The 27,197-nt window shown below is 50.8% G+C and overlaps 1 protein-coding gene across 5 annotated transcripts in view; it reads right to left on the reverse strand.

Annotated features, from left to right (window-relative positions):
* The window catches only part of CA5A (carbonic anhydrase 5A), a 39,225-nt gene extending 17,838 nt beyond the window's left edge, over window positions 1-21,387 (reverse strand). For 4 of the 5 annotated variants that reach the window (XM_060397899.1, XM_042231532.1, XM_027977721.2 and 1 more), the window contains exons 1-5: window positions 21,150-21,387; window positions 18,710-18,907; window positions 5,411-5,529; window positions 2,394-2,489; window positions 2,202-2,264 (exon numbers count right to left, since the gene is read on the reverse strand). In XM_060397899.1, coding sequence (XP_060253882.1) covers window positions 2,202-2,264; window positions 2,394-2,489; window positions 5,411-5,529; window positions 18,710-18,907; window positions 21,150-21,306 — 633 coding nt within the window. In that variant the 5' untranslated portion in view covers window positions 21,307-21,387. The remainder of the gene's footprint in view (window positions 1-2,201; window positions 2,265-2,393; window positions 2,490-5,410; window positions 5,530-18,709; window positions 18,908-21,149) is intronic. The other variant, XM_042231534.1, reaches the window with a different exon arrangement.
* Between the last annotated feature and the right edge of the window lie 5,810 nt (window positions 21,388-27,197).

Genomic DNA, 27,197 nt, shown 5'->3' on the forward strand with positions numbered 1-27,197 from the left:
CTAGAAAGGACAGAAACTTGTCTCCAGGTTCCTAGTGACTGGAGGGATTCCATGTCACTTGCCCACTCAGCTAGTCGATGAGCACCCACGGTAAACCCGTCTTAGCTGCTGGGGCTACCGGAGCACACAGGGTGGACCCACTCCTTGCCGTTGTGGAACGCACTTCTAACGGAGGAAAGCGACAGCAGATGGCTTGTAACCAGTGTCTAGTCAACGACTTTAAAGGGCGTCACGGAAACGACATTCCCGTAGTGTGGTGCCCACCCATCTAAAGTGCACAGTCCTAAGGCTGCATGTTCACAGACATGTGAACCCTCAGCACAGTCAATTCTAGAACACATTTGTCAAAACAGAGCTCCAGAGAGAAAGAGCCCCAGTAAAGACTCTTAAGCTGTCACGTCCCCTAACCTCCACCCCGCCACAGCCTCCCTGATCTGCCCCTTCTGGATGTTTCCTAGAGGTGGCATCGCATAACCTGGGGAGTTCTGCATCCAGCTTCTTTCGCTCAGAATGACGTGTTCGAAGTCCATCCCCGTTGTAGCCGGTGTCAGCGCTTCATTCCTTTACCTGGCTGAGCAATATTCCCCCATATGTTCTACTCAGTTCTTAAAGGGCACAGGCCACATATGCACACAGGACAAGATGCAGAAAGTCCTACCAGCAGGTGTGGGGGGAAAGACAAAGCCCCTCAGACCTCCTCTCCCTAGACCCTGGTCCCAAGGTGCTGACCTGTCCGATGGCCTCTGAGGCGCTCACCTTGGATTTCCAGAACCAGCCTTTATGTCTGTTTCACTGATTAAGACAGAAAAGACCTTTCCAAAGCCATGTGACCAAACAGCGGCAGGACTCAGGTGCTACAGGAGGCCTGCCCCGTCCCTCAGAGCTGGACCTCACGGAGGTGACCCCTACTGCCACCAGTGTGCAAAGTCCACCCAGACGCTGGGGAACCAGGAGGGAGTGCGGACTGACAGATGACTCAAGCTGTCACTCTCCTGACCCACGAGGCATAGACCCTTGACCTCCAAGGCGGGGCATTTCTCTCCTAAGCTTCTAAATCTCATTTTTCAGCTGAGGCCCTGGGACAAGCATCAGGACCAGAACTGGACTGGCAGCTTCCTCCCTCACCCCCTCTGGCACCTTTTCGCCTGTGTGTTTGCCCAGAGCCTTTGGAGAAGCGTGGTGCCCTTAGTACACAGCACCGCACAGCAGCTCTTTCTTTCCCACCAGGAGGCGGGCCCACGCCTCAGGGGTGGACGCTGCAGGGAACAGTCCAGGTTTGCTCTGGCTGCAGACCAGCAAGGAGGAGGCTCCCAGCACCTCGACCTTGCCGAGTTCCTGAGCTGGCACATGGGCAGCGGGGGAGCGAGCTGCTCTGGTCCCAGGAGCCCAACATCAAGGGGAGTGTGAAGCACAGATCAAACAGCCCCGAAAAGCATCTGAGGAAGGGCCGGTCCCCAGCTCCCCTCTGGAGTCACTCTGGCCATTGTCAAGACACGTCAGAGCCCCATCCGTCCCCACGGCCAAGGACCATGTGGTGACTCCTTCCCTCTCTGAATTCTTTTGTTCGGCACTGAACAAATAAACTGCAGGTTGTATAGGAATTTCCATTTCTCCATCAAAGTCCTCTCTCAGCTGGTACCTTGCTGGCCGTGCTGTCTGTTGGGCTGTGTTGGGTCCGGATGGGACCCCCTCACCCCACCTCCCTCTTCTCCCAGGATGGGGCTGACCCTAAGGAGGCCAGGTGGCTTGCTGGTGGACATTCTTAAATGGCCATAGTTGGGAATTCATTTCAATTGGTTTTAAAACTAACATTATCACTTGGTTGAGGTTGTTGCCTGGGACAAGACTAAAAATTTTGAAGTGGATTAATCTCATGAAAAATACTATATAACTAATAGAACTACTGGCGGCAGATGAGGCAAAAATCTTCAAGATTGATGCCTGAGCGGCTGAGTATTGGGATACCCTGTTACACCCAATGGGGAGGACTTGGGAATAACAGGAACAGGTTCAAGTGGGTGAGCCAGCTGGAGACAGCTGGCATCAGCCCCAGGGAGCCCCAGGTTCAGGACCGGACTGACTCCCTCAGTACTGCTCCTCTCTCCCAACTAGTTTGTTTATTTGTTTTTCTTTGCAAAGGAGCCATTATTCTAAGCAATTTTGCTCTTTTGGTTATGCTGATTTCAAAGTACGCAGCTTACCTTGTGCTTTATGTCCGGCAAGACTGCCACCAGCTCCTGCAGCTCCTTGTGGCGGGCCCCCAGCTGCACAGCGTGGCACGAGGAGTGGTCACATGACAGGGCCGGGGACAGGGTGACAAGCACATGTCATCCTAAGGAGACCATGCCTAGAAAGCAGGTCTCACTAGGATAGATGCGCCCCGACCCACTTACCTTTAAAAATACGCCTACCACGGCCAAGCCGTCCGCTCCCGTCACGGCATCTGTGTAGTTCTGGTATTTCACAGCGTTCCAGTGAACCAAGTGCAGCTGGAGCCCAGAAGGAGAGAGTCCCCCGTCACCAGGTAGCAGAGGCCAGAGGCGAATCCTCGCTCCTCTCTGTGCGGCTGTTGTGAGTTCACGGCTGCAGGCCGGGTCGCCCAGCCTGTGCATGTGCGTGCATGGGTGCTAAGCCGCTTTAGTCATGTCCGACTCTTTGCAACTCTGTGGACTGTAGCCCACCAGGCTCCTCTGTCTATGGGCTTCTCCAGGCAAGAATACTGGAGTGCGTTGCCATGCCCTCTACCAGGGGATCTTCCCACCCAGGGATCAAACCCGTGTCTCTTACGTCTCCTATAAGAGGGTTCTTTACCACTAGTGCCACCTCGCCCAGACCAGGCTCACTCAAACCCCGGAAAGCAGAGCCTTAGTTCTCAGGGGGAAAGAAAGGAGGCTCACTTTAACTCTGTCAAACACACACGGGTGGTTGGGTTATTTGCTACCACTCAGATAGCTCAGGCTTCCCTGGTGGCTCAGATGGTAAAGAATCTGCCTACAATGTGGGAGACCTGGGTTCGACCCCTGGTTTGGGGAGATCCCCTGGAGGAGGGCATGGCGGCCCACTCCAGTACTCTTGCCTGGAGAATCCCATGGACAGAGGAGCCTGGTGGGCTACAGTCCATGGGGTGGCAGAGAGTCCGACACGACTGAGCAACTAAGCACACGCACACACGGACAGCCTTGAACCAGGGCTGCCAGATCACACAGAGGACTCTCAGTTGAATCTGAGTTTCGGATAAATACAGGATAATTTTAAATGTGAGTACACCACCCAAATGGCACTTTTTCTGTCACCCTCTCCTGAATTCCTTATTCTTCACACCTTCCACTGGTTTTCCTAAGTCTGAACTCAGCATCACAGCTGGCCAGATGATAGGGATTTAAATCAGCAGGGAGTGGCTGGGGGAATGGGCGCACCTGGGGCGCTGGTGAGCAGGAGGCAGAGCCAGGACCCCTGGGCTCTGCGTGATGGAACCAGGACGGGGCCTGTTAGCATTTCCTGCTGCAGCGTATGCGGTGGTGGAGGCCTCTCTGAACCCTGACCCAGGCCTTGAGACCATGAGGACTTGGCCCAGAGAGGCCTCCAGCCTCTCATGCTCGGCAAGACCCTCCCCCAGTCGGCTGATGGACTCGAGGACGTGGGGGGCCCTGCTGGGGTGCTGGGCCCAGGTGGCACCTCACTGCCAACAAGTCCCATTGTTCCTGACCACACAAACTGGGGACCATGAGGGTGGCGTGGGTTCCCTCTGTCCTCCCATGTCTCACCTGGAACTCCCTACCCACTGTCCTGCAGGGTCTTCCAGAAATAGAAGAAATCTCGGGGCCCCGCCCAGAGCCTACCTCCTTCTTAGACCCTGCTGTAGGGGGCTGGCCTTGCCTTCCAAACCCCATAGGAAATGGCCTGTTCCAACCGGGGCCAGTGGCATGGCCAGCACGGCCTCACAGCCCCTGCCCACCTGACACAGGGACAGTCAGGCTCTGGTGGGTCCCAAGCTCTGATCTGGTTCCTGCTGCTGCTGCTAAGTCGCTTCAGTCGTGTCCGACTCTATGTGACCCCACAGATGGCAGCCCACCAGGCTCCCCTCGTCCCTGGGATTCTCCAGGCAAGAACACTGGAGTGGGTTGCCATTTCCTTCTCCAATGCATGAAAGTGAAAAGTGAAAGTGAAGTCGCTCAGTCGTGTCCGACTCATAGATAAGCCCATTGCAGCAAATTCCTCTGTTGAAATAGCTGCTCATTGAAGACCAAGGAGCAGGAACACAGTTATTAAGAGGAACGTGGCTTGCTGAAAGCAGGTGTGTTACAAGCCGCTATTCCTTCATTTTTGTTATATTTGTAAAAATGTGTGCAGTTTTGAAAGTGAAAGTGAAGTCGATCAGTCATGTCCGACTCTTTGCGACCCCGTGGACTGTAGCCTACCAGGCTTCTCAGTCCATGGGATTTTCCAGGCAAGAGTACTGGAGTGCGTTGCCATTTCCTTCTCCAGGGGATCTTCCCGACCCAGGGATCGAACACGGGTTTCCCACATTGTAGGCAGACACTTTACCCTCTGAGCCACCAGGGAAGTTGTAACAACCACTAACTGTTTGAGCGATAATGTCACTTCCTAATTATCAACTGTCCCCAGAGGCCACCTCTGGCTGTGTGATCACAGCAATGTTTAGGTTTTGGTCTGACTGGACTCTGGTTCTATAGTATTACTTCCATAACGATGGCGACAGAGACAGTCCAGAACTTGAAATGCATCAGAAAGCCAGGTGGTTGGTGGGTGGATGGGGGTGAAATAGAGTGAACACGGCAAATATCAACACAGGATCTATATGGTAAGCGCCCTTACAGGTTCTCACTGTGCAGTTTTTTTTTTTTTTTTTGGAGGGGGTAAGTTGGAAAAATTTCATAATAAAATATTGGGGGGCATCTATAAGGCCCCACTTACCACCTCAAACTCAATTCCTGACCTTTGTCTCTGCTCCTTTGCTTTACTGACTCCCATTTTGGAATACCCCAAATATCACTTTGTTTTAAGGAGGTAATTTCTATTGTAAAGATTTTCTATTCTCAGTAAAAGGCCTCGAATGCCTCTAAGGACAGGTAGCTTGTCCCCAGTGGACCAGCCTCAAGCGAGGCTGAGCTAAGGGCACAGACTGTCTCCTGAAACCCAGCCTTCTGACTCTGGCAAGTTACAGTGCCACTCAGAACCCCAGTCTCTTCCTTCACTCAGTGAAAGTGCTAACGTTACTCGCCCCTTAAGGATAGTCCTGAGAGTGAATGGACGGGGTGGCCAATGGCTCTGGCTTGAGCATTGAGTTCCATGTCCCAGGAAATCCTTTCTGAGCAACCAGGATGCTTGGTCACTTGACCTCAGGTGACCGAGGGCCTCGGGAAGCCCCCACATATTAGCTGCTACGAACCTCTGCGGGGTACACGTGATCGTCCACCGTGTGCTCTGAGCCCCACTCGTTCACTGCTCCCCAGTGGAAGTGGAACTGCTTTAGTCTGTAGTGGTTTTCCAAGGGGCCACCGCTGATTCCTGGAAAGTGAAGCCGTGGACATGGTGTTAGTCTGCTTGTCAGACTGTGGAGCTGCTGTGACCCCAACGACACTGAGGTCACACTCTGTCACTCTTGAGAGATCCGTGTTGCTGAAACCCCAAGCTGAAAGGTGGAAGCTTGTCTGTCCCAAGTCACCTGGCCCCGGTGGGCCCCAGTGACTCATGGGGAACCCGGGAGAGATGCAGAGTCCGGAGCTGCCACCAGATGGCAGTCAGGCAGGCAGCAGGAAGGCAAGAAAAACCGTTTCTGAGATGCGTGCCAGTCCTGTAAGACTTTTCAACTTGCCTTTAGTTAAAAAAGAGAGACAGAGAGAGATGTCTTTTGAATGAAAGAATGGCAGACAGAATTCTATCACCAAATAATTTCATAAGCTAATATGCAATGAGCAAGATGTTTAAATACACAAATTCTGAGCTACAAGGCACTACTTTCCCACCAGGGCTGATCTCCAGGCAGCCCCTGCTCGGTCCAGCCTCACCAGATGACCACTGTCTAAGTCACTCCAGATCCCCGGAGAGCCTCCCCAAGAGCTGTGATCGTGACGCACGGGGGCTCATCCCTGAACTGTGGGCCCCAGAGGTCCAGGGCCGGGGCTGGGAGCCTGCATGTGAACGAGCTCACGGGGGTGGGGCAGGGCTCGGATGCACAGGGTTTAGCCCGTCTCCAGCTGCGCTTTCCTAACAGAGCTCCACCACCAAGTGCAAGAATGTAATGGTAACTGCTGGACATCCCACCCGTGTTTGAGGTGAGTGCCCTGGGACGCTGGGATCCTGGGATGAGTCTGGAAGACACTGGCAGAGTGTGGGGTGGGGGTGAGGGGTTGCTGGTATCAGCTCCTCCATGCAGCAAAAGCAGGGAAAATATTTAGTGACGCAACAGATGCTATTGCAAGTTTCAGATACTACTGGGCTCAGGGTGCTTTCTGAATGCTTTTGCCTCTGAAGGTGTTGGTAGCAGAAGGCACTGAACCATGAACCAGACAACAGACTCAGCCCACGATTCTGCGCTTGATCTGCGCTCACTTGAAAGTGAGCACGCAGCTCCAGGACATTGCTATGGGCACCTCGTCATGAGAGCCCATGACTTCATTCTCCTGAACACACACATTCTATCTCACTTTAAATGCACACAGAGAAGGAACTCTTTGCTCCACAAGTTATTATGTAAAAACACAGTAAATCATGAAGCCTGAGTCAGCGGGTCAGGAGGAGCCTTTCTATAGGCAGGGAACCTCCTTGTTGGGATCAGATTACAAGACTTTACTGGGTTTTCTGTGGCTGGAAATACAAAGGGGTGGTGTTTTCTTTCAAGGAGTCAGGATACTTGAGCTGACCGGCTTCTGTAGTTTTGCACAGTTTTTGTTTTTTTGGCTGCACCTCTTGGCTTGTAGGATCCTAGTTCCCTGACCAGGGATCGAACCCATGCCCCCTGCAGTGGAAGCTCAGAGTCTTAACCACTGGACCACCAGGAAAGTTCCTTGTGTAGTTTTTCAATTTATTAGGAGAGGTCAAAGAGGTTTCCGGTTATCCTGGTGACGAGAGGTAGGATTCAACATCAGGTCTGAACCCAAACCCAGGCCTTGGGCACAAAACATCACCTAAGGAAATTACGCCAATACCGGTGGTGGGACTTTTGTGCCATTTCTGATGGCAGGGGAGGTGGCAGCCCTAGCCAGCAGACACGTGGGGTCACCAAAAGGCACTAACCCGTGCATGTGCCGTGTGACCTTGACCAAGTTGCTCAGCCTCTTGGAGCCTCAGCTGTCCCACCTGTGAGAAGAGCAGTGTTGGCAGGATGGCCTCTTTATGTGCAGTCATCAGATGGTGACAACAATGATGCCAGCAACCACACACCGTGCCACCTTTCAGGGACTTGGCCTCTTCACTGATTAAAGAAGAAAAGATTCCTAGCTAGGTGGTCCTGGTGGTCCCTTCCAGCTTAAGCATCTGAGAACTCTGGAGACACCACGTAAGTTCTCCAGAGAGAGCGACACCAACTATACGAGGCACAAACCCACCATGAGCTGGCACTGGCTAGACTGGCCAAAACTAACCTTGTAGAAAACTCCCTGCATGCTGGTGGTCACCAGCAGACAGTGGGGAGTGGGAAGGGGGCTGGGCATGGGCATTACCCCCTCCTCTGGCAGGTGAGGACTTTCCCAAGGTCGTCCTCCAGCCAGGCCTGGACCAGGGCCCAGGGCCCACGGCCCACGGCTGCTCCCCACCCCATGCCCCACTTGCTCCCCTGCCTTCCGTATCCAGCTGCCCACAGAACCCTCCAAGGCTAGCCTCTCACAAGGGGCCTCCCTCCTGCCTGCTTCCCAAAGAGGCAGCCACTTAAGGAAGAGACTGGACGGAGGTCAGCTTTGGAATCCGGGCCACAGCGAAGACGAGCTCCTGTCGGCGGCGGGGCCTCTCCTCCCCGACACCTGGTCATCTGTCAGTGGGCGGTGGCCACCTCTGGCTGGGACCAAGCACACCCCGCGGCTGCTGCCCATTGCCAGCTCTGCGACCTGCAGGTGCGGGTTGGGAGCAGAGCACCGTGTGAGGAGCGTTGGTGCTGGGCTGGGCTGCAGCGGCGCCCTGTGGCCGGCCGGTGGAGGTGCAGCGGGAGCCTGTAACTGCGATGCCTGTCGGCCTCCCTCCTTCACATGCATTTCAGCAGAGAAGCAGCACTGGCTGGTATAGGAGCTGCTCCGGTACAAGCTTGGGTGTCCCATTTCTACACCTCGAGCCTCTTCCTCCTCCTTCTCTGGAACCATGTCTGTAAAGGTAGATGGATGGGCACAGACAGCTATGAGCCGGGCACCGGTGTCTTTACTTCAAAACCAGAGAACAGGGTCCTTTGTTGCAGTGGACGGGGGGTTGCACTGGGTCGGTGCTGGCACCATCACCTCCAAACGCAGTGATCTCGGTCCAGTTACCAAACTGCTCCTAGCCTCAGTCTCCACACCTGTAAAATGGGGAGGATCCTAGCAACTACTCCATAGGGATGCTGCAAGGATTAAACACAAACTTCTTAGCAGAATTCCTGGTCTTCTGGAAGCACCAAAGGACACAGAGTAAGCAGCTACAGCACTCATCTCTGCGATGGGATGATGCGGCTGATTGAAGATAGGGTCCCGTCGGTTCTCAATGGTCAGCATCTCCTGTGTCCTGGCACTGCTCACCCCCACCTGTCAGGCCTGGTGGACAGCCAGCCCGTGCTCCAAGTGCCATTCACGGGTGAGTCAGCCTTTGCCGAATGCCTGCTATACACTAAGTATCGTGCACAGCCCCCACCTTCCCCAGTGACCGTCCCTCACAATGACCCTGCAAACAGCCACTGCTGGCCCAATTTCAAGATGAGAAAATTGAGACTCACAGGAGCCTAGTCACCTGCGCCAGGTCCACCAGCGACCCCAACCCAGGCCTGCTTGAAAGTCCAGCCCTTGGCTTTTGTAGAGGAGTTCAAGCTGAACATTTGTCCTTTCTTTAGCAAAATTAGGAACTCAGTTTAAAACAACTGGGTTGTTTTAAAACAACTGGCAGCCACCCTGGATAAAATAATCTTCAGTTCAGTTCAGTTCAGTCTCTCAGTCGTGTCCGACTCTTTGCGACTCCATGAATCGCAGCACGCCAGGCCTCCCTGTCCATCACCAACTCCCGGAGTTCACTCAGACTCACGTCCATCGAGTCTGTGATGCCATCCAGCCATCTCATCCTCTGTCGTCCCCTTCTCCTCCTGCCCCCAATCCCTCCCAGCATCAGAGTCTTTTCCAATGAGTCAACTCTTCGCATGAGGTGGCCAAAGTACTGGAGTTTCAGCTTTAGCATCATTCCCTCCAAAGAAATCCCAGGGCTGATCTCCTTCAGAATGGATTGGTTGGATCTCCTTGCAGTCCAAGGGACTCTAAGAGTCTTCTCCAACATCACAGTTCAAAACCATCAATTCTTTGGCACTCAGCCTTCTTCACAGTCCAACTCTCACATCCGTACATGACCACAGGGAAAACCATAGCCTTGACTAGATGGACCTTTTTTGGCAAAGTAATGTCTCTGCTTTTGAATATGCTATCTAGGTTGGTCATAACTTTCCTTCCAAGGAATAAGCGTCTTTTAATTTCATGGCTGCAATCACCATCTGCAGTGATTTTGGAGCCCCCCAAAATAAAGTCTGACACTGTTTCCACTGTTTCCCCATCTGTTTCCCATGAAGTGACGGGACCGGATGCCATGATCTTCGTTTTCTGAATGTTGAGCTTTAAGCCAACTTTTTCACTCTCCACTTTCACTTTCATCAAGAGGCTTTTTAGCTCCTCTTCACTTTCTGCCATAAGGGTGGTGTCATCTGCATATCTGAGGTTATTGATATTTCTCCCAGCAATCTTGATTCCAGCTTGTGCTTCTTCCAGCCCAGTGTTTCTCATGATGTTCTCTGCATAGAAGTTAAATAAGCAGGGTGACAATATACAGCCTTGACGTACTCCTTTTCCTATTTGGAACCAGTCTGTTGTTGCATGTCCAGTTCTAACTGTTGGTTCCTGACCTGCATACAGATTTCTCAAGAGGCAGGTCAAGTGGTCTGGTATTCCCATCTCTTTCAGAATTTGCTACAGTTGATTGTGATCCACACAGTCAAAGGCTTTGGCATAGTCAATAAAGCAGAAGTAGATGTTTTTCTGGAACTCTCTTGCTTTTTCCATGATCCAGCGGATGTTGGCAGTTTGATCTCTGGTTCCTCTGCCTTTTCTAAAACCAGCTTGAACATCTGGAAGTTCACAGTTCACGTATTGCTGAAGCCTGGCTTGGAGAATTTTGAGCATTACTTTACTAGCATGTGAGATGAGTGCAATTGTGCGGTAGTTTGAGCATTCTTTGGCATTGCCTTTCTTTGGGATTGGAATGAAAACTGACCTTTTCAGTCCTGTGGCCACTGCTGAGTTTTCCAAATTTGCTGGCATATTGAGTGCAGCACTTTGACAGCATCATCTTTCAGGATTTGAAACAGCTCAACTGGAATTCCATCACCTCCACTAGCTTTGTTCGTAGTGATGCTTTCTAAGGCCTACTTGACTTCACATTCCAGGATGTCTGGCTCTAGATGAGTGATCACACCATCGTGATTATCTTGGTCATGAAGATCTTTTTGTACAGTTCTTCTGTGTATTCTTGCCACCTCTTCTTAATATCTTCTGCTTCTGTTAGATCCATCCCATTTCTGTCCTTTATCGAGCCCATCTTTGCGTGAGATGTTCCCTTGGTATCTCTAATTTTCTTGAAGAGATCTTTAGTCTTTCCCATTCTGTTCTTTTCCTTTGCATTGATCACTGAAGAAGCCTTTCTTATCTCTTCTTGCTATTCTTTGGAACTCTGCATTCAGATGCTTATATCTTTCCTTTTCTCCTTTGTTTTTCGCCTCTCTTCTTTTCACAGCTATTTGTAAGGCCTCCTCAGACAGCCATTTTGCTTTTTTGCATTTCTTTTCCATGGGGATGGTCTTGATCCCTGTCTCCTGTACAATGTCACAAACCTCATTCCATAGTTCATCAGGCACTCTATCTATCAGATCTAGGCCCTTAAATCTATGTCTCACTTCCACTGTATAATCATAAGGGATTTGATTTAGGTCATACCTGAATGGTCTAGCGGTTTTCCCTACTTTCTTCAATTTGAGTCTGAATTTGGTAATAAGGAGTTCATGATCTGAGCCACAGTCAGCTCCTGCTCTTGTTTTTGTTAACTGTATAGAGCTTCTCCATCTTTGGCTGCAAAGAATATAATCAATCTGATTTCAGTGTTGACCATCTGGTGATGTCCATGTGTAGAGTCTTCTCTTGTGTTGTTGGAAGAGGGTGTTTGCTATGACCAGTGCATTTTCTTGGGAAAATTCTATTAGTCTTTGCCCTGCTTCATTCCGCATTCCAAGGCCAAATTTGCCTGTTACTCCAGGTGTTTCTTGACTTCCTACTTTTGCATTCCCGTCCCCTGTAATGAAAAGGACATCTATTTTTGGGTGTTAGTTCTAAAAGGTCTTGTAGGTCTTCATAGAACTGTTCAACTTCAGCTTCTTCAGCGTTACTGGTTGGGGCATAGACTTGGATTACTGTGATATTGAATGGTTTGCCTTGGAAACCATAATAATAATAATAATAATCTTAGTGACTTTTCATAATGACAGTGTCAGAGTAACTCCCTTCAAGAAAACAGCTGAAAAGATGAGCCCGATCTGTGACAAGGGGGCTTTTAGTTTGCCAGCCCCAGACTCCACCAGCAGTGCCACTGTTCACAGACTGGAGGCCATGCATCCTCCGCCCACTCCCATCTTCTCCTCCCCCCCTCCCCGCCCCCCGCAGGCTCCAGGTGCAGGTGCTCAACACACAGCTGGGGAATTGCATCCCCAAGGACAGCGATGTTGGAGCCTGACTCCCAGCCCAGACCTACTGTCTCTGTTCTCATAATAGCTGCTGATAACAGCCATCTATTAGTACTTTGGTGCTTTGACCAGGATAAACAGGCCATTTGGCAGGCACAGTTGTTTTAAGGCTTAAAATAAGTCTGAGAACAGTTTGAGATGTTCTATTTAATCAAAACTGCAAATAATTCAACGGTATCAGTTTGAGATGTTCTATTTAATCAAAACTGCAAATAACTCAATGGTATCAGTTTGAGATGTTCTACTTAGAATGGCCAGGTTTCTCTGGTGGCTCAGATGGTAAAGAATCTGCCTGCAGTGTGGCAGACCCAGGTTCGATCCCTGGGTCAGGAAGATTGCCTGGAGAAGGGAATGGCTGCCCACTCCAGTATTCTCACCTGGAAAATCCCATGGACAGAGGAGCCTGGCGGGCTATAGTCCATGGGATTGCAAAGAGTCAGACGTAACTGAGCGACTAATACTTAGAACTGCAAATAACTCAGTGGCACTGAGGATCAGCCTGTTCTCGGCGCCCCCCTGGGATTTAACATCTTAGCGCATCTGATGATCTGATGCTCCAAGTGTTCTCTGGATCAGGGAGGTCTTTATCATTCTCTCCAGGTAAGCAGAAGCCACAACTTGGGGCCAGCACTGAGGGGCAAACCCCACCCCAGAATTCCAAAATCCAGAAGTGCGGCGGATCAGGTTGCTCTTGGGGACCTAACCTCTGGGATCACTGCATATCGACTCTGGGTCTGAAGCCAGGCAAGCGTGAGCACAGCCCCTGCTTCCAAGCAGCGTCTCTCTGCACAGTGGTCTTATTCCTCTGCACCTCAGACCTGACATCTGCGCAATGACGATGACGCCTTCCCCATCAGGACGCGGCTGGCCCTTACAAAATGTCTCCTGGCCTGGCCCCTGGCACCGGGAGGAGCTCCAGCAGTGGGAGCACCTTCTGTTATTGTTACTGTCTCACTGTTATTATTAACATCATGGTCGCCATCTTCATCATCAAGGTGGAGATTTGCCGTCATCAGAAACAGCCACTATTACCCCCAAGATAGGACCTGCATGTAAAGACTTTGAGGGATAAATGTATTTTAAGAAAGTGTCCTTCAGAGGGGGCTCGGCCAGCCACAGAGCATAAGAAGGGAAAATCATTCATTCATTAACATATATGCACTGAGTTCCTACAATGTGCCACAGTTTCTGCTAAGTGCTGGAGATGCAGAGGATGAGGCAGGCAGAGCCGCCCTGGCCTCCTGCACAGGGGCAGGTGGAACTAAATGCCTTGAAAAGTACACCCTGATTCACACACTCACATACTGCTACTGCTGCTGCTAAGTCACTTCAGTCGTGTCTGACTCTGTGCGACCCCATAGACGGCAGCCCACCAGGCTCCCCTGTCCCTGGGATTCTCTAGGCAAGAACACTGGAGTGGGTTGCCATTTCCTTCTCCAGTGCAGGAAAGTGAAAAGTGAGAGTGACGTCGCTCAGTCGTGTCCGACCCTCAGCGACCTCATGGACTGCAGCCTCCCAGGCTCCTCTGTCCATGGGATTTTCCAGGCAAGAGTACTGGAGTGGGCTGCCATTGCCTTCTCCAACACTCGCGTAACAGGCATTCAAATGCACTTGTTGGCGGTAGAGAAGTCACTGCAGGTGGTAAGCTAGGACCTGGTTCAGAGAACACAGGCGCCTCCACAAGGAGCGGAGCAGCAGGATCTACCTGTGGCCTTTGGCCCTTGACCTTCAACCCCATTTTCTGCACCTATACTGCCTAGCGGGTAGAAGTGGCGCTGTCACTTCTTAAGAAGAGGGTCTCTCGGGAGCTGAGATGAGGGGGCCTGGCCTGTGAGGGGCTTGTGGGGTGTGACCACGAGTCTGCTTGGAGCCGGCGCGGTGTTCCTCCCTCCCGGCAGCTTTCCTTCTCTGGCCTTCAGCCGCACATTCCTTGGAAAGAACCCCTGGCTCCAGCTCTGTTGCTCATCGTTGCTGGCGGGCCTTGATCTCGAGCATGCCTGTCCCTCACCCCGTGGAACCCCAGCGCCCTCAGCCTCAGCTCTGAGTCTCTGGGGCTCCTACGCTGACCTGCTGGCGTGACCTGACCAACGTGAACGTTTTGTGCATGGTCACTTCTGCACCAAGTCCTTCTCCACTCACCTCCCTTCCTGCCCCGAGGCTTTCCCTTTCTGTCTATGCGTTTAAAAAAAAAAATCACGGCAGTGTCTCACTCCCAAGAAAATGATTTTCACTTTCTTACTGCAGAACTTTTTTGAGCTCTTCCCGTCTTTCAGCTGCATTTTCCATTTCCTCTGCTCCAGGCAGCTCCCAATTTCCATTCGAGGTGAACAAAGAAGACAGCAAATCTGAACTGAGGGGGCGCAAGGCTGGAGGGCGGGAGCAGCATGTGAAATTGAGCAGGAGAGAAAGGCAGAGGAAACTGGGCTTTGGGGAAAATGACAAGTAAAGTGAAAGCAGATTGGTGGGTGTGGACACAGGCCACGGGGGGAATTATCCAACTAATTTATATGGCCGGGCTGAGACACCCAGATATTTCTTTTGGTCTGTGGCAGGACAGGGTGGGGCCCTTCAAGCCAGACTGAGAAGGAGTGGAGGAGCCAGAAACCGGGGGTCAGGACCCGGTCAAGGCAGAGGCCTGGCTCCAACAGGGTGCAAGAGTCTTCAATTTGAGAGCGATCAGAATCAGGGGGGCCAGGGTCAGCCCAGGTTCAACCGCAAGGTGGGGGCTCCCAGAAGAATTGGGGAGTGTGCCTCTCTCCTCCCCAGTACCCCCTGGGGTCCTCCCCTCTCGGCTCTCTCCTGCTCCAGGCAGGCTCACCCCACACGAGTGACTGAAACAGGGTGATGACCATCAGCGGGGGCCCGACGCGGCAGTCGCGGGGATCGAGGTGCTGCCCCTTGTGCTGCTCTGCCGGGGGACGGCCCATGCTGCAGGCGCCATCGTCCCCCATTTGGGAATCCCTCTCCTGGAAAAAATTCGCTCAGAGGAAGGAAGAGTTGGGGGAGGCAGGGTTCTGACCAGCCGTGCCTGGACGTGTCAGTACTCAGCTGACACAGTGATGCAATGCTGGCTTTAGGATCAGGGGGAATTGGACTTGAACCAGACCCCTCTGGCCCTGCCCCCAGCCTCCTCCTTACATAGAATGAAGATGCTCAGAGCCTCCACTGTGGGGTCTGTCTGTGGCGTGCTGTCATTCATCCAATGGGAGTGATTGTGAAAGGGAGTGTTTGCATGTCTGTCTGTACAGCACACCTTCCCCCTTCGAGAAACAGTACCAAGATTTCCCCTGGACTCACACGTCCCCGGCATGTGATCTTGGTGAGGATCTCGGTCAGGGTGTTGGCTGCTCTGCCAACCAGGGAGCAGAGTGAGTACCAAGCTCAACCACCAGCTCCTTTCCCCTGGGGAATCAGAATTATTTTGTCAAATGTATCTTAACAATACACACACAAAAGTCCAAAGTGACCTTTGGAGTTTTTCATATTTTATGCCTCTTGAGAAATCTGTATGCAGGTCAGGAAGCAACAGTTAGAATTCGACATGGAACAACAGACTGGTTCCAAATAGGGAAAGCAGTACATCAAGGCTGTATATTGTCACCCTTCTTATTTAACTTATATGCAGAGTACATCATGAGAAACGCTGGGCTTGATGAAGCATAAGCTGGAATTAAGATTGTGGGAGAAATATCAATAACCTCAGATATGCAGATGACACCACCCTTATGGCAGAAAGTGAAGAACTAAAGAGCCTCTTGAAGAAAGTGAAAGAGGAGAGTGAAAAAGTTGGCTTAAAGCTCAACATTCAGAAAGCTAAGATCATGGCCTCTGGTCCCATCACTTCATGGCAAACAGATGGGGAACAATGGAAACAGTGTCAGACTTTATTTTCTTGGGCTCCAAAATCACCGCAGATGGTGACTGCGGCCATGAAATTAAAAGACGCTTGCTCCTTAGAAGAGAAGCAATGACCAAGAAAAGCAACAGATCAATGACTAGACAACATATTAAAAAGCAGAGACATTACTTTGCCACCAAAGATCCGTTTAGTTAAGGCTATGGTTTTTCCAGTAGTCTTGTATGGATATGAGAGCTGGACCATAAAGAAGGCTGAGCGCCAAATAATTGATGCTTTTGAACTGTGGTGTTGGAGAAGACTCTTGAGAGTACCTTGGACTGCAAGGAGATCCAACCAGTCAGTCCTAAAGGAAATCAGTTCTGAATAGTCATTGGAGGGACTGACGCTGAAGCTGAAGCTCCAATACTTTGGCCACCTGGCGCAAAGAACTGACTCATTGGAAAAGATCCTGATGCTGGGAAAGACTAAAGGCAGGAGGAGAAGGGGATGACAGAGGGTAAGATGGTTGGATGGCATCACCGACTCAATGAACATGAATTTGAGCAAGCTCTGGGAATTGGTAATGGACAGGAAGACCTGGCATGCTCCAGTGCATGGGGTTGCAAAGAGTCAGACATAACTGAGCAACTGTACTGACTGAACTGAATTGAACACACAGTTCCCAGACCTGCTGGAGCCTAAGGGTTTATCATCACCAGCTGATCAGAGAATTGCACACAAGCTGATCACAGACCCTGAGACACTTCTCCCTTACCTGGCCTTTAAAAATGCTGTGCTGATGATGCATTAGGCTGGGTGCCCAAAGCCAGTGCTCTGGGACAATCCAGAGGGATTGGGTGGGGAGGGAGGTGGGATGTCATGTTCAGGATGGGGGGACACATGTACACCTGTGCCAATTCATGCTGATGTACTGCAAAAATCATCACAACATTGTACAGTAATTATTCTCCGGTTAAAATAAATAAATGAATTTATATAAAAAAATAAAATGGAAGGCACTAAAAAAAAAAAAGCCACTCCAAAATATATTTCCAAAAAAAAAAAAATGCTGTGTTGAGCAACCTAAATGTCTATTGATCAATGAGTGGAAAAAGATGATTTGGTACATATATACAATGGAATACTACCCAGTCATATAAAGTAATGAAATAGTGCCATTTGTAGAGATGTGGATGGACCCAGAAATTGTCATACCGAGTGAAGCAAGTCAGAAAGAGAAAAACAAATATCGTACACTAACGCATATATGTAGAATCTAGAAAAATGATGTACATGATCTTATTTGCAAAGCAGAAAAAGAGTCACAGACAGAGGGAACAAACATATGGACACCAAAGTGGGGAAGGGGAGGTGGGATGAATCGGGAGATTGGGATTGACATATATACACTATGGACACCATGTAGAAAACTGAGTCACGATGTGTGAGAAGCACACAGGGCCCAGCACAGGGAAAAGGGCTCCCATCCCCTGTTGCACCATCGGTCCATCACAGTCGGGAAGGGTCAGGCTGAGCCTTCCTTCACCGACCAGTCCCTCTGCCTGGCTCATTCATACCTTTAACTTTTCATTCATGGTTTATCCTCCAATTTACTGAGCACATGCAGTGTCCAGTAAGAGTGATCCTCCCCTTGTGGCGTTCACGTCCTCACCGGGGTGATGGGTTAGTGAACAAGACTACTAGGCGTATGGGAGGAGGTGGACCGAGGGCTGGCCTGGAGAGGGCTTGGGTCTGGGGGCTGTGTTGGGGGTCTACAGGTTTGACGGTTCCCTAGGACAACTCCCAGAACTCAGGTAGAGTCTGTTTTTTAAAGTTGCTGCACAAAATTGAAAACAAAACTAATACAAAGCATATTAAACCTGAAAAGCCAACTTCAGCTGCTCCTTTGGAATCTAGTCTTGGAATAGACCAACAAAGGCAGAGAAAAGTTGGCACACTAAGTCATAAGCATGGCTAAGACGTATTACAGAGAAAGGATGCAAGCAACATCAGCATAGGGTGAGGCCGTGTCTGGAGGAGACCAGGCTTCCAGGGTCCTTTCTGGAGTGACAAGGGATGCCCTGAATCCCAGCAACAAGCTATGACAACACATGTGGAGCACTGCCCACCAGGGGTGCCCATGGGAGACGTGATGCTCCATGTTTTCACTGGGGGCTCGTCACATGAGCATCCTCTGCCTGTCATAAATTCCTTATTCCCAGAGAGAGAACACAGCGTAAATAAGGCTTATGATGATGTGTCTAGGTGCTGAAAAAATTCCAGTACAGCCAATCTTGCCAAGTAAAACAGCAGTGGAAGGAAACTTCCCAAACCTTCAGAGTCCCCACCCTACACTTGTAAGGCATCCCAGTGAGGCTTCAGTGAGATGGTCACCAGATTTCTTGGGAGGATGCTGAGCCCTGCCCCGCAGCCTCCATCACCAGCACTCCACACAGCCTCCTGCTCGACCCTGCTCCCCACCTCTTCCTGAAGCAGCTGGATGTCAGCCACGTCACTGCCCATCTCACTCTGAGTGAGGACCAATGAGGTTCCCAGACCCTGGACGCCTGGCCACAATTCTTCCTCCTCTCCTTCCAGGACTTCCCACCTCCATGCCTCTCTCCTCCACCCAACTCTGCTCTTCTCCTCAGAGTGCAATGTATTTATGTTTTATTTGCTCCCAGTTTCTTCCTTCCAGCCCCTGGAATGTAACCCCTAGGGGAGGACCGCATTGTTCCCTTTCATCCCCCAGTGGTGTGACACCAACATAGCTGGTCAGCATCACCAGCTTTAGAGTGACTATCACTCTGTCCATCCCCGCCACCAGCCTCAGCCTTCCCCCCTCTGCTGTGACCCACTCTCAGGACTCACAGGAGCAAGGGGCCCAGACCCCCTCTCAGGCTCACCTGACCCCTCTGTGGAGTCGTCAAATTCCACCTGGAAGAGGTAGCCGGTGTTCCAGACATACAGGCAGGCCTCCGCCTTGTAGAAGACCCCCAGGGGCTTCAGTTGGGGATCGTAGACACTGTCCCTCCAGCGGATGTTGATGGGGGACTGCCGGGTGCCCCCTGGCACGGAGGCTGGACCCTTCCAGACGGGATGCACTGGGGGCAGAGACAGGGAAGAGGGGACCCTCATGGTTTATGGGCGCCGTTCCAGCCTCAGAGTGAGGAGGAAGAAACTTGCAAACTTGGTCCCAGAGGAGCCAGCACTGGGGAACCTGGCCCCACGTGGAGCCTGGGACCACCTGACCCTCGGCCTCGTAACCCCGCCCTTATAGGCGGGGCCTTCGCTCCATCTCCTCCCCGGGACCACGCCCAGGACCGATTCCTTTTCCGGGGGAGCCTTGTGGCTGTGCGCAGTCATTCTGACCTGTGGTCATTGTCGCAGCGCAGTCACAGGGAGTTGTGCCGGGGAGGTGGGGGGCGGGGGTCCAGCCCAGCCCAGCCCAAGGAGGCAGGCGGAGGAGGGCTGTGGACCCATGGGGGCTGCGACAAGTGTCAGAGAACAGGAAACCCGAGGGTCCTCCGGGAAACCAAAGTCCCCAGGATCCACGGAAAACCCTGCTCAGAAGGGCCTGGAATAGAAGCTTTGGCACACGCAACCCCCAGGCTTTCAGTTACACAGCACACAAGGTGGGGTCCCCAGCCTAGGTGGCCGCTAGTGGTGAAGAACCCGCCTGCCAATGCAGGAGACATAAGAGAGGCGGGTCCAGTCCCTGGGCTGGGAAGGTGCCCTGGAGAAGGGCATGGCAGCCCACTGCAGTATTCTTGCCTGGAGAATCCCATGGACAGAGGAACCTGATGGGCTACAGTCCGCGGGGTGGCAGAGTCTGACATGACTGAGCAAGCACACAAGATGGGTCACTGCCTGGCTGCAGATGCAGAACGCCAGGCCCCACCCAGACTCCCTGCAAGTTTCAAACCAGATAGAAGGGTCTGCTCACGGAGGAAGACCCTCCCTCCTGGATTCCCAGAGGCAGCCGCTCGGGCTAATGTAGAGCTCAGCCTCTGGCACTTTCCTCCAAGCTCCACACTCAAGGCTTCTCAAAAGAGCAAAAGCACTGCTCAGTACAAAGTGGACCTATGCCTTGGTTTTCTTCACGTAACTGTGGATGTCTTCATACCTGGCTCCTGTTTTATACTCGATGACCATGAAGAGCATCAGGCCACCTGAACCCGAGTCCTGGCCCCACCACTCTGGCTGTGTGCCCCTCGGCAAGTTCCTTAACCTCTCTGCGTCTCAGTTTCAGCACCTGTAAAAGGTGGATCTTAATGGTACTTATCACACAGCGCTGGCGGGAGTATGAAGCCAGGAGAGACTGAGGACAGCAGAGAGATGGGGATTTTGGTATCATCCTCAGGTGTGGACCCACGGCAAAATTGGAAAAAGTAAGAATGTTTGGGCTTCCCTGATGGCTCAGTGGGTAAAGAATCCACATGCAATACAGGAGACATAGGATGTGTGAGTTTGATCCCTGGGTCAGGAAGATCCCATGCAGAAGGAAATGGTAACCCACTCCAGTGTTGCCTGAAAACTCCCATGGATAGAGGAGCATGGTGGGCTAGAGTCCAGAGGGTCACGAAGAGTCGGACATGACTGAGCAACTAATGTAGGATTTTTAAGGGTCCAGTGTGTGCCAGGCATCCTGCTTGAGTCATTTCATCTTCACGTGGCCCCCTGTGTGATTTCATCATCCTGTTTTACAGATGAGAGAACTGAGGCTTGGGGAGGTGAAACAACCTGCCAGCTCTCCCCACTGACAAGTGTCACCAATGCCCGACACGGAGGCTAGCTCCAAAGCCCAAGCTCTGCCAAATGTCCTAACCTGCAAAGTGTGGAATACTGATGTCAGAGGTGAACTTACGGGTGCCTGCAGGCCCTGTATCTGACACAGGAAGAACTTGAGGGCCAGAGAGAGGGAGGGGCAAGTCCAAGGTCACAGGACACCAAGGACACCACCTCTAGGCTGAGGCTAACCTGGGCCAGTCTCTGGACGGAACTGGCTGGCGGCCTATTTATCAAATTTACTGAGATGTTCTCTGCTGGGGCTTGGAGCCCTAATGACTGGCCGGTATGGCTCGTTCTGGAAGGGCAGAATATTGAGTAATAACAGCTTGTCTTGTTGGGGGGAGGGGGTTGTCACTTGCTCCCTCCTTGTTTTAAGCATCTCACCCCCCTGATGGATCTGAGGTTAAGGACCAGCCCATGTCTCCCACGGGAAAGACGGAGTAGAAATCTGAACCCAAGCCATCTGGCTCCAACCATCTCCTATTTTGAAACACGCCATAACATGAGACACACAGCGCGGGAGTCTGTATCTGGGAGACCGGAGGCTCTACTTACAAGCGTCATTTCTCCTTCTCTGTGCACAGGGAACCTGTGAGCAACATCGCGCTGGCCTTAGCAAGTGGCTACGGAGGGTGCCCCATATCTGCTTGGCCAGGAGAGACAGGCTTGAGGATTTCAGATGACTCCAGCCCAGCACTGGGGGCCTGACCATCTTGCCTCTGTTCCCGGGGGACCCAACAACCAGAGGGGGTTTCCCCACTCTCTGCCCTCACTTCAGGCAGGACAGCCGAGCGGTGGGGTGGGGGTGGCCCATTTCTTTTGTAGAACCTCACCCAAAGCACTGATGGTTAAATTTCAACCCATGCCCGCCCCAACTTATCGGATGACGTGGGGTTTGGCTTAGGGAAGGGTGCCCTGGGACTGGGGACGTTTGCTATGGCCAGCCCCTTGGGTCACTGTGCTTTGACCGGATAAACAGTGGGGTGAGGGTGCCAGGGAGTGAGGGGAGCTTGTGAAGGGCCTGCTGCCAGACCAGGGAGCAGACCAGAGCAAACAGACCAGAGCAAAGTCCCGGTTTGGGTGTGACCCTGGCTGCGGGTCCCTCCAGCCTCGGGCCATTCGAGACCCGGCCCAGAGCTGCGGTGTGTCTCCAGGGAGCGGCGGGGTCAGAGGGGCAGGATGGGAATCTGCCAAAGCTGCCTGTGCACAAGGCAGGGGAGCAGGTGGCCCCTCTGCCCAGGGCCCCTGGGAAGCAGCCCGTCCTGTGTCCATGAAACGAATGATCTGATAGGAATTCATTCTCCCCAAAGTACGATGTCCTGCTTGGCTTGGGACACTTCTAGCTTTTGCCTCCTGTCTCAGCATAAACATTAACATGCCCCTTTTCATGCTCAAAATGTCCACATTCGGATAATAAGTCAGATGGTTATCCTAACTACACAACTTGTAATATCTGTAGATGCCAGACAACAAAAAACCTGCTTTGGACTATACAGCAGTTTATTCCCCCAGATACTTCCTACTGTGAAATGGAGATGGCAGGGTTCAGATGGAAAGTTATGTAAAAATTTTGGGGCGGGGTTAAACATATAAGCTTCAAGAGAGTGAGTCGTAACTGATCCTAGAATCCTGGATTCTTTGACCTGGAAACAGGATGGCAGTCCTGAACTCTGAGTCCACTTGGTGTTCCCAAGGGCCCAAGAAACCTGCTGATTGGACCCATAGTTGGGTCTGCAGTTTCCATGCAGTTCCCTGACGTGCCCATGAGTTAATTGCCTGGGTTGCAAGCAACAAAAACCAACTCTCGAACATAGATGCTTTTCTTCCTGTGGCGTCATTTTAGAAACGTCCCGACCTTTGGGTGGCTTCGTTCGTCCATTCATTCGCCCACTCACTCACTCACTGACTTTTGCTTCAGTGGAGGGGGAAACACTAGTAGGTGCTCTGTTATGCTGCCGTGAGAGTTGAATGAACTGATGCAAGGCAAGTGCGTAGATGATACCACTCCCATTAGTTACTGTGTGCTGAGCACCGAGCTGCAGGACCTGACTGTGCCCTGAAGGAGCAGGTCCTGGCATCACAAATCCATCAGCTGACACCCTGAGCACTCCCTTGGCTCCTGGGGGCATGTCCTCAGCACCCGCAGCTGCCCTGCCACTTTCAGCCTCCCTACCATAGGTAGACCTCTTCCCTGGCTGTCTCTATGGATCTGGGGTCTCCCTGCTCCCTGCAGCCACATGGCAGAGCCCTGCTTCACTTAGAAAGTACCTTGTGGACATCCTCACTCTCAGCTTGTCCTGGACATCCTCACGGCTGGTTCAGACACCAATTCAACTGCTGTTATAGTAGGAGCTAAACTCTCTGCCGTTAAAAAAATACATAAAAGCCATATACATGCATGTTACAGAAAACATTTTAAGGGTTTCAAAAGTGAAAAGTCTGTCTTTCACAGAGTGAACTGCTGATAGCAGTTTCTTGTCCCTCTTTCTAGAAATTTCCATATATATAAGCCTATATATGTGTATATTGCGTTTGTTTAAAATACAGGAGAAGGGACTTCCCTGGCAGTAACCAGTGGTTAGGACTCTGAACTTCTACTGCGGGGGGCATGGGCTCAGTCCCTGGTCCAGGAACTAAGATTCTCCAAGCTTCACAGTTCGGCCAGGCAATAAAAAAATAAAATAAAATACAGGAGATAACCATATCCTGTGTAGAAGGTATGTATCTAGCCACTTAGTAATTGTCAAGAGATATCCCATGGAACCTGGTGGGCTACAGTCCATAAGGTCACAAAGAGTCAGACACAACTGAGGCAACTTAGCATGCGCTTACACATGCACAAATCATAACGGGAAAAATATATTAAAAATGTATGTATTTGTATTACTGAGTCACTTTGTTGTACAGGAGAAATTAACACAACATTGTATATTAACTATATGTCAATAAAAATTTTAAAATTATTGTCATGAATAGTTTTCTCCATCAGTGTATATAGCTTATTTCAACACAGCATTTCATTAAAACACTTATCATAATTTATCACGTCTCTCTCTCTCCAGATGCACTTTTTTTGGTCTTATCTGTAACACTGCACTGAACATCTCTGAATGGAATTCCTAGGTCTGACGTTTACGGGTCAAAAGAGAAAAGCACTGACGCTGTTGACCCATATGTCATGATGCTCACCTGAGAGATTGTGCCAAGTCCCACTTTCATCCACTCATCTATATTTTGAGCCAAAGAGTCTCAATTTATCCAACTCAACACCTGCTAATTTTTGGCCATCTCCTTTACACATAAAACACTAATCAGTGGGCTTCATGGACTATAATTCTCTGCAGGAATTGGCGAGTCCTCATGTGGATTTGAATGGCACCCCACTCCAGTACTCTTGCCTGGAGAATCCCATGGGTGGAGGAGCCTGGTAGGCTGCAGTCCATGGGGTCTCTAAGAGTTGGACACGACTGAGCGACTTCACTTTCACTTTTCACTTTCATGCGTTGGAGAAGGAAATGGCAACCCACTCCAGTGTTCTTGCCTGGAGAATCCCAGGGACGGGGGAGCCTGGTGGGCTGCCGTCTATGGGGTTGCACAGAGTCGGACACGACTGAAGTGACTTAGCAGCAGCAGCATATGGATTTGTGATGGTGAATTCTGTGTCAGCTTGGCTGAGCTGTGATGCCCAGATATTGGGTCAAACGTTATTCCGCATATTTCAGGATAGGCGTCTTCTTGGATGTGATTAACATGTAAAACTTTGAGTAAAGTAGGTTATCTGCCACAGTATGAGTGGGCCTTGTCTGATTAGTCGGAAGCTTTAACTGAACAGACAGATTCCCCTGGGCAAGCAGATGTTCTGTCTTTGGACCTCACCCCACACTCCCCTGCCCACCCCATCAGATTTTGGACTTGTTAGGCCTCCCCAATCACATCTTTCAAAGGGCAGAAAGAAAAACTGAAGTTTCTATTTTTATTTCCTCTCTCACCTTTTATAATTTCTCTTTTCCATATGTTTCTTAGAGGACACAGTACATTAGAACCTGATGTATGGATATAATTCATACATAATTTCACATGCATTGGAGGAGTAGACTCCAAACCTTTTTGCTGAAATGAGTGTGATCAAATAAAATAATCTTTCTTTGAGAAAAATTTTCTATAAGACTGCTCAAATTTCTTGGCATTACTCTTTATAAATAGTGCTTAAATGACAGAAGTTCAAATTTGCTCCTAAATGCAACCAAGTGCTCTCCAAAGTGCTTTAAGATCCCAGCAGATACTTACACTGTCTATAGTGAAAAGTGAAAGTGATAGCTGCTCAACTGTGTCCGACTCTTTGCGACCCCAAGGGCTGTAACCCACCAGGCTCCTCTGTCCATAGGATTCTCCAGGCAAGAATACTGGAGTGGGTAGCCATTCCCTTCCCTAAGGGATCTTCCCAGCCCAGGAATTGAACCCAGTTCTCCTGCACTGCAGGCAGAGTCTTTACTACTGAGCCACCAGGGAAGCCAACACTGTCCATAAAGGAATTCTATTTTAGTCAAAAAGGAGAAAGGAAGAAAAAGTAAACAGAAAAAACTCACACTGGGCAGAATCTTGAGAACACATGGATGTTTCAATATGTTTTATTCATAGTAATTTCTTTTGCTTCTGCACTGGATTGTTTATACCACAATTTTCAGCTTGCATTTTTACTGATTTTATGGATCCCACTGTCTCCAGATCTGCAGCGCCTGAGGGGATGCTTTGTAGTGGAAATTTCACGTTTACAGGGACATCACACCACAGTGCTGCCCTGATGGTCATCACCTGTCTGGCTTCGCTGCTCTGCGCCTTGAGTCAAATGAAAACAATGAAGCCGGGCTGCCTGGGAGCCCAAGGGAACCAGTTCCTTCTCCACCCCTGAGACGCTCTCAAGCCTCTCTTTCTGGAAAGAGTGACTCAACAGCTGCTGGGAGAAAAGAGCCTCCCCTCTGCTGGACAAACCTCAGCGTCGTTCACATCACAGCTGGAGCTTGGCTGCTCCTTGGGTCTCTCCTGAGCCCAGGGAGACATGTGCTGGGGCAAATGCCTTGATGTCTCCCCCATGCCTTGCCTTGATGTCTCCCCCATGCCTGGCCGCGTCTCCTTTGGTAACAGTACCTAAGGGTTCTCCCTAGGATACTCCCTCCCCTGCCAGCTCCCTCGCTCCCTGGTGTATATCAGGCTTGGCCAATCAGAGGGAAAGTGGCTCACAGGTAACCTGAGCTGGCCAGTACCTGTCAGCCCTGGAAATGGCTGCAGCTGTCGGAGAGAGGCCCTGTCTGTCCCTGGGCGCTATGAAACAGCTCACAGACGCATTGTGAGATCCTGAATGGATCCAAGAATGGAGAGAAGAGTGAGCCCCGAGATGGGAAGGGTGGGGAGGGAGAGACAAAGACAGAATGAGAGAGATACACGCAGAGAAAATGACACTGCTTCAGCCGAGCAGTTCCTGTTGCTATATCCTAAAGTCCGTTTCCAAATTTTCAGGTATGCGTCAATAATTTCCATTTCTGAAGCTTGTTTAATTTGTTTTCTGTGTATTCCAAAGGGCCCTGACTTAGTCTCCACCTTACAGATGACGTACCTGCAGCTGAGCGTGGTGACAGGACTAAGTCCCCTCGCTAGGAAGAGGCAGAGACAGTGCTCACGTGTGTGGCCTTGAGCTCTTTATCTCTTTGGGCCCCACCACAAGACTAGTCTTCACTTCCACAGGCGTATACATAAGGTGCACAATCATTGTATGCGGTATGATAGGTAGACGGTCAATCATCTGTTCCATGTTCTTACCAGGTCCAAGGAGATCTTTGGTTGGAATAAAAGGTGTGCATAGACTCTAGATCCCAATGATGCGCTGTTGCCCAGCAGACCACCCCCAAACAGTGGCTAAAAACAACAATCATTTATTGAGCTCACACACCTGTAGTCTGGGCTGGGCTCTGTGGGAAGAGCTCTCTTTGCTCTAAGAGGCATCAGACCGGGAGTTCACCTGGGGCTGGAGGACCCACTCTCAAGATGGCACACCCCTGTGGCTCCCAGGGGTTACTGTCAGCTCCCCTCCAAGTGGGCCTCTCTCAATCAGCAAGTCAGCATTTGCTCACCCAAAACAATGAGGAGTGTCATTTAGGAGATGAAGCAAGTCCCCCAATAAATTAAATCGAGAGTTGTACCTGGTGTGACCCAGTGATTACACTCCTAGGTATGCATCCAAGAGGTATGAAACCATAAAACCACGCAAATGTACATCCGAGTTCATAGGGGTGGTATTCATAACAATCAGAGATAGAAATAACCCAAAGGCCCATCAGTGGATGAACGAATAAACAAAAGTGATATAAATGCAGTTATTTAGCCGTTCAAAGGAATGAAGTTATGGTGATCAAGACAGCATGGTATTGGCCAGAAAAGAGACACATCAATCATTGGGACAGAATTTAGAGACTGAAAATAGACCCACATAACTGGTCAATTGATTTCTACTGTGGAACAAAGCAAAGATCGTCTTTTCAACAACTGGTGCTAACACAACCGGACACATGGATCACAAAGGGTGGAGTGGGAGGGTTGGGAGGGAGGTTC

Source organism: Ovis aries, chromosome 14, assembly GCF_016772045.2.
Source record: "Ovis aries strain OAR_USU_Benz2616 breed Rambouillet chromosome 14, ARS-UI_Ramb_v3.0, whole genome shotgun sequence".
Taxonomy (NCBI): domain Eukaryota; kingdom Metazoa; phylum Chordata; class Mammalia; order Artiodactyla; family Bovidae; genus Ovis; species Ovis aries.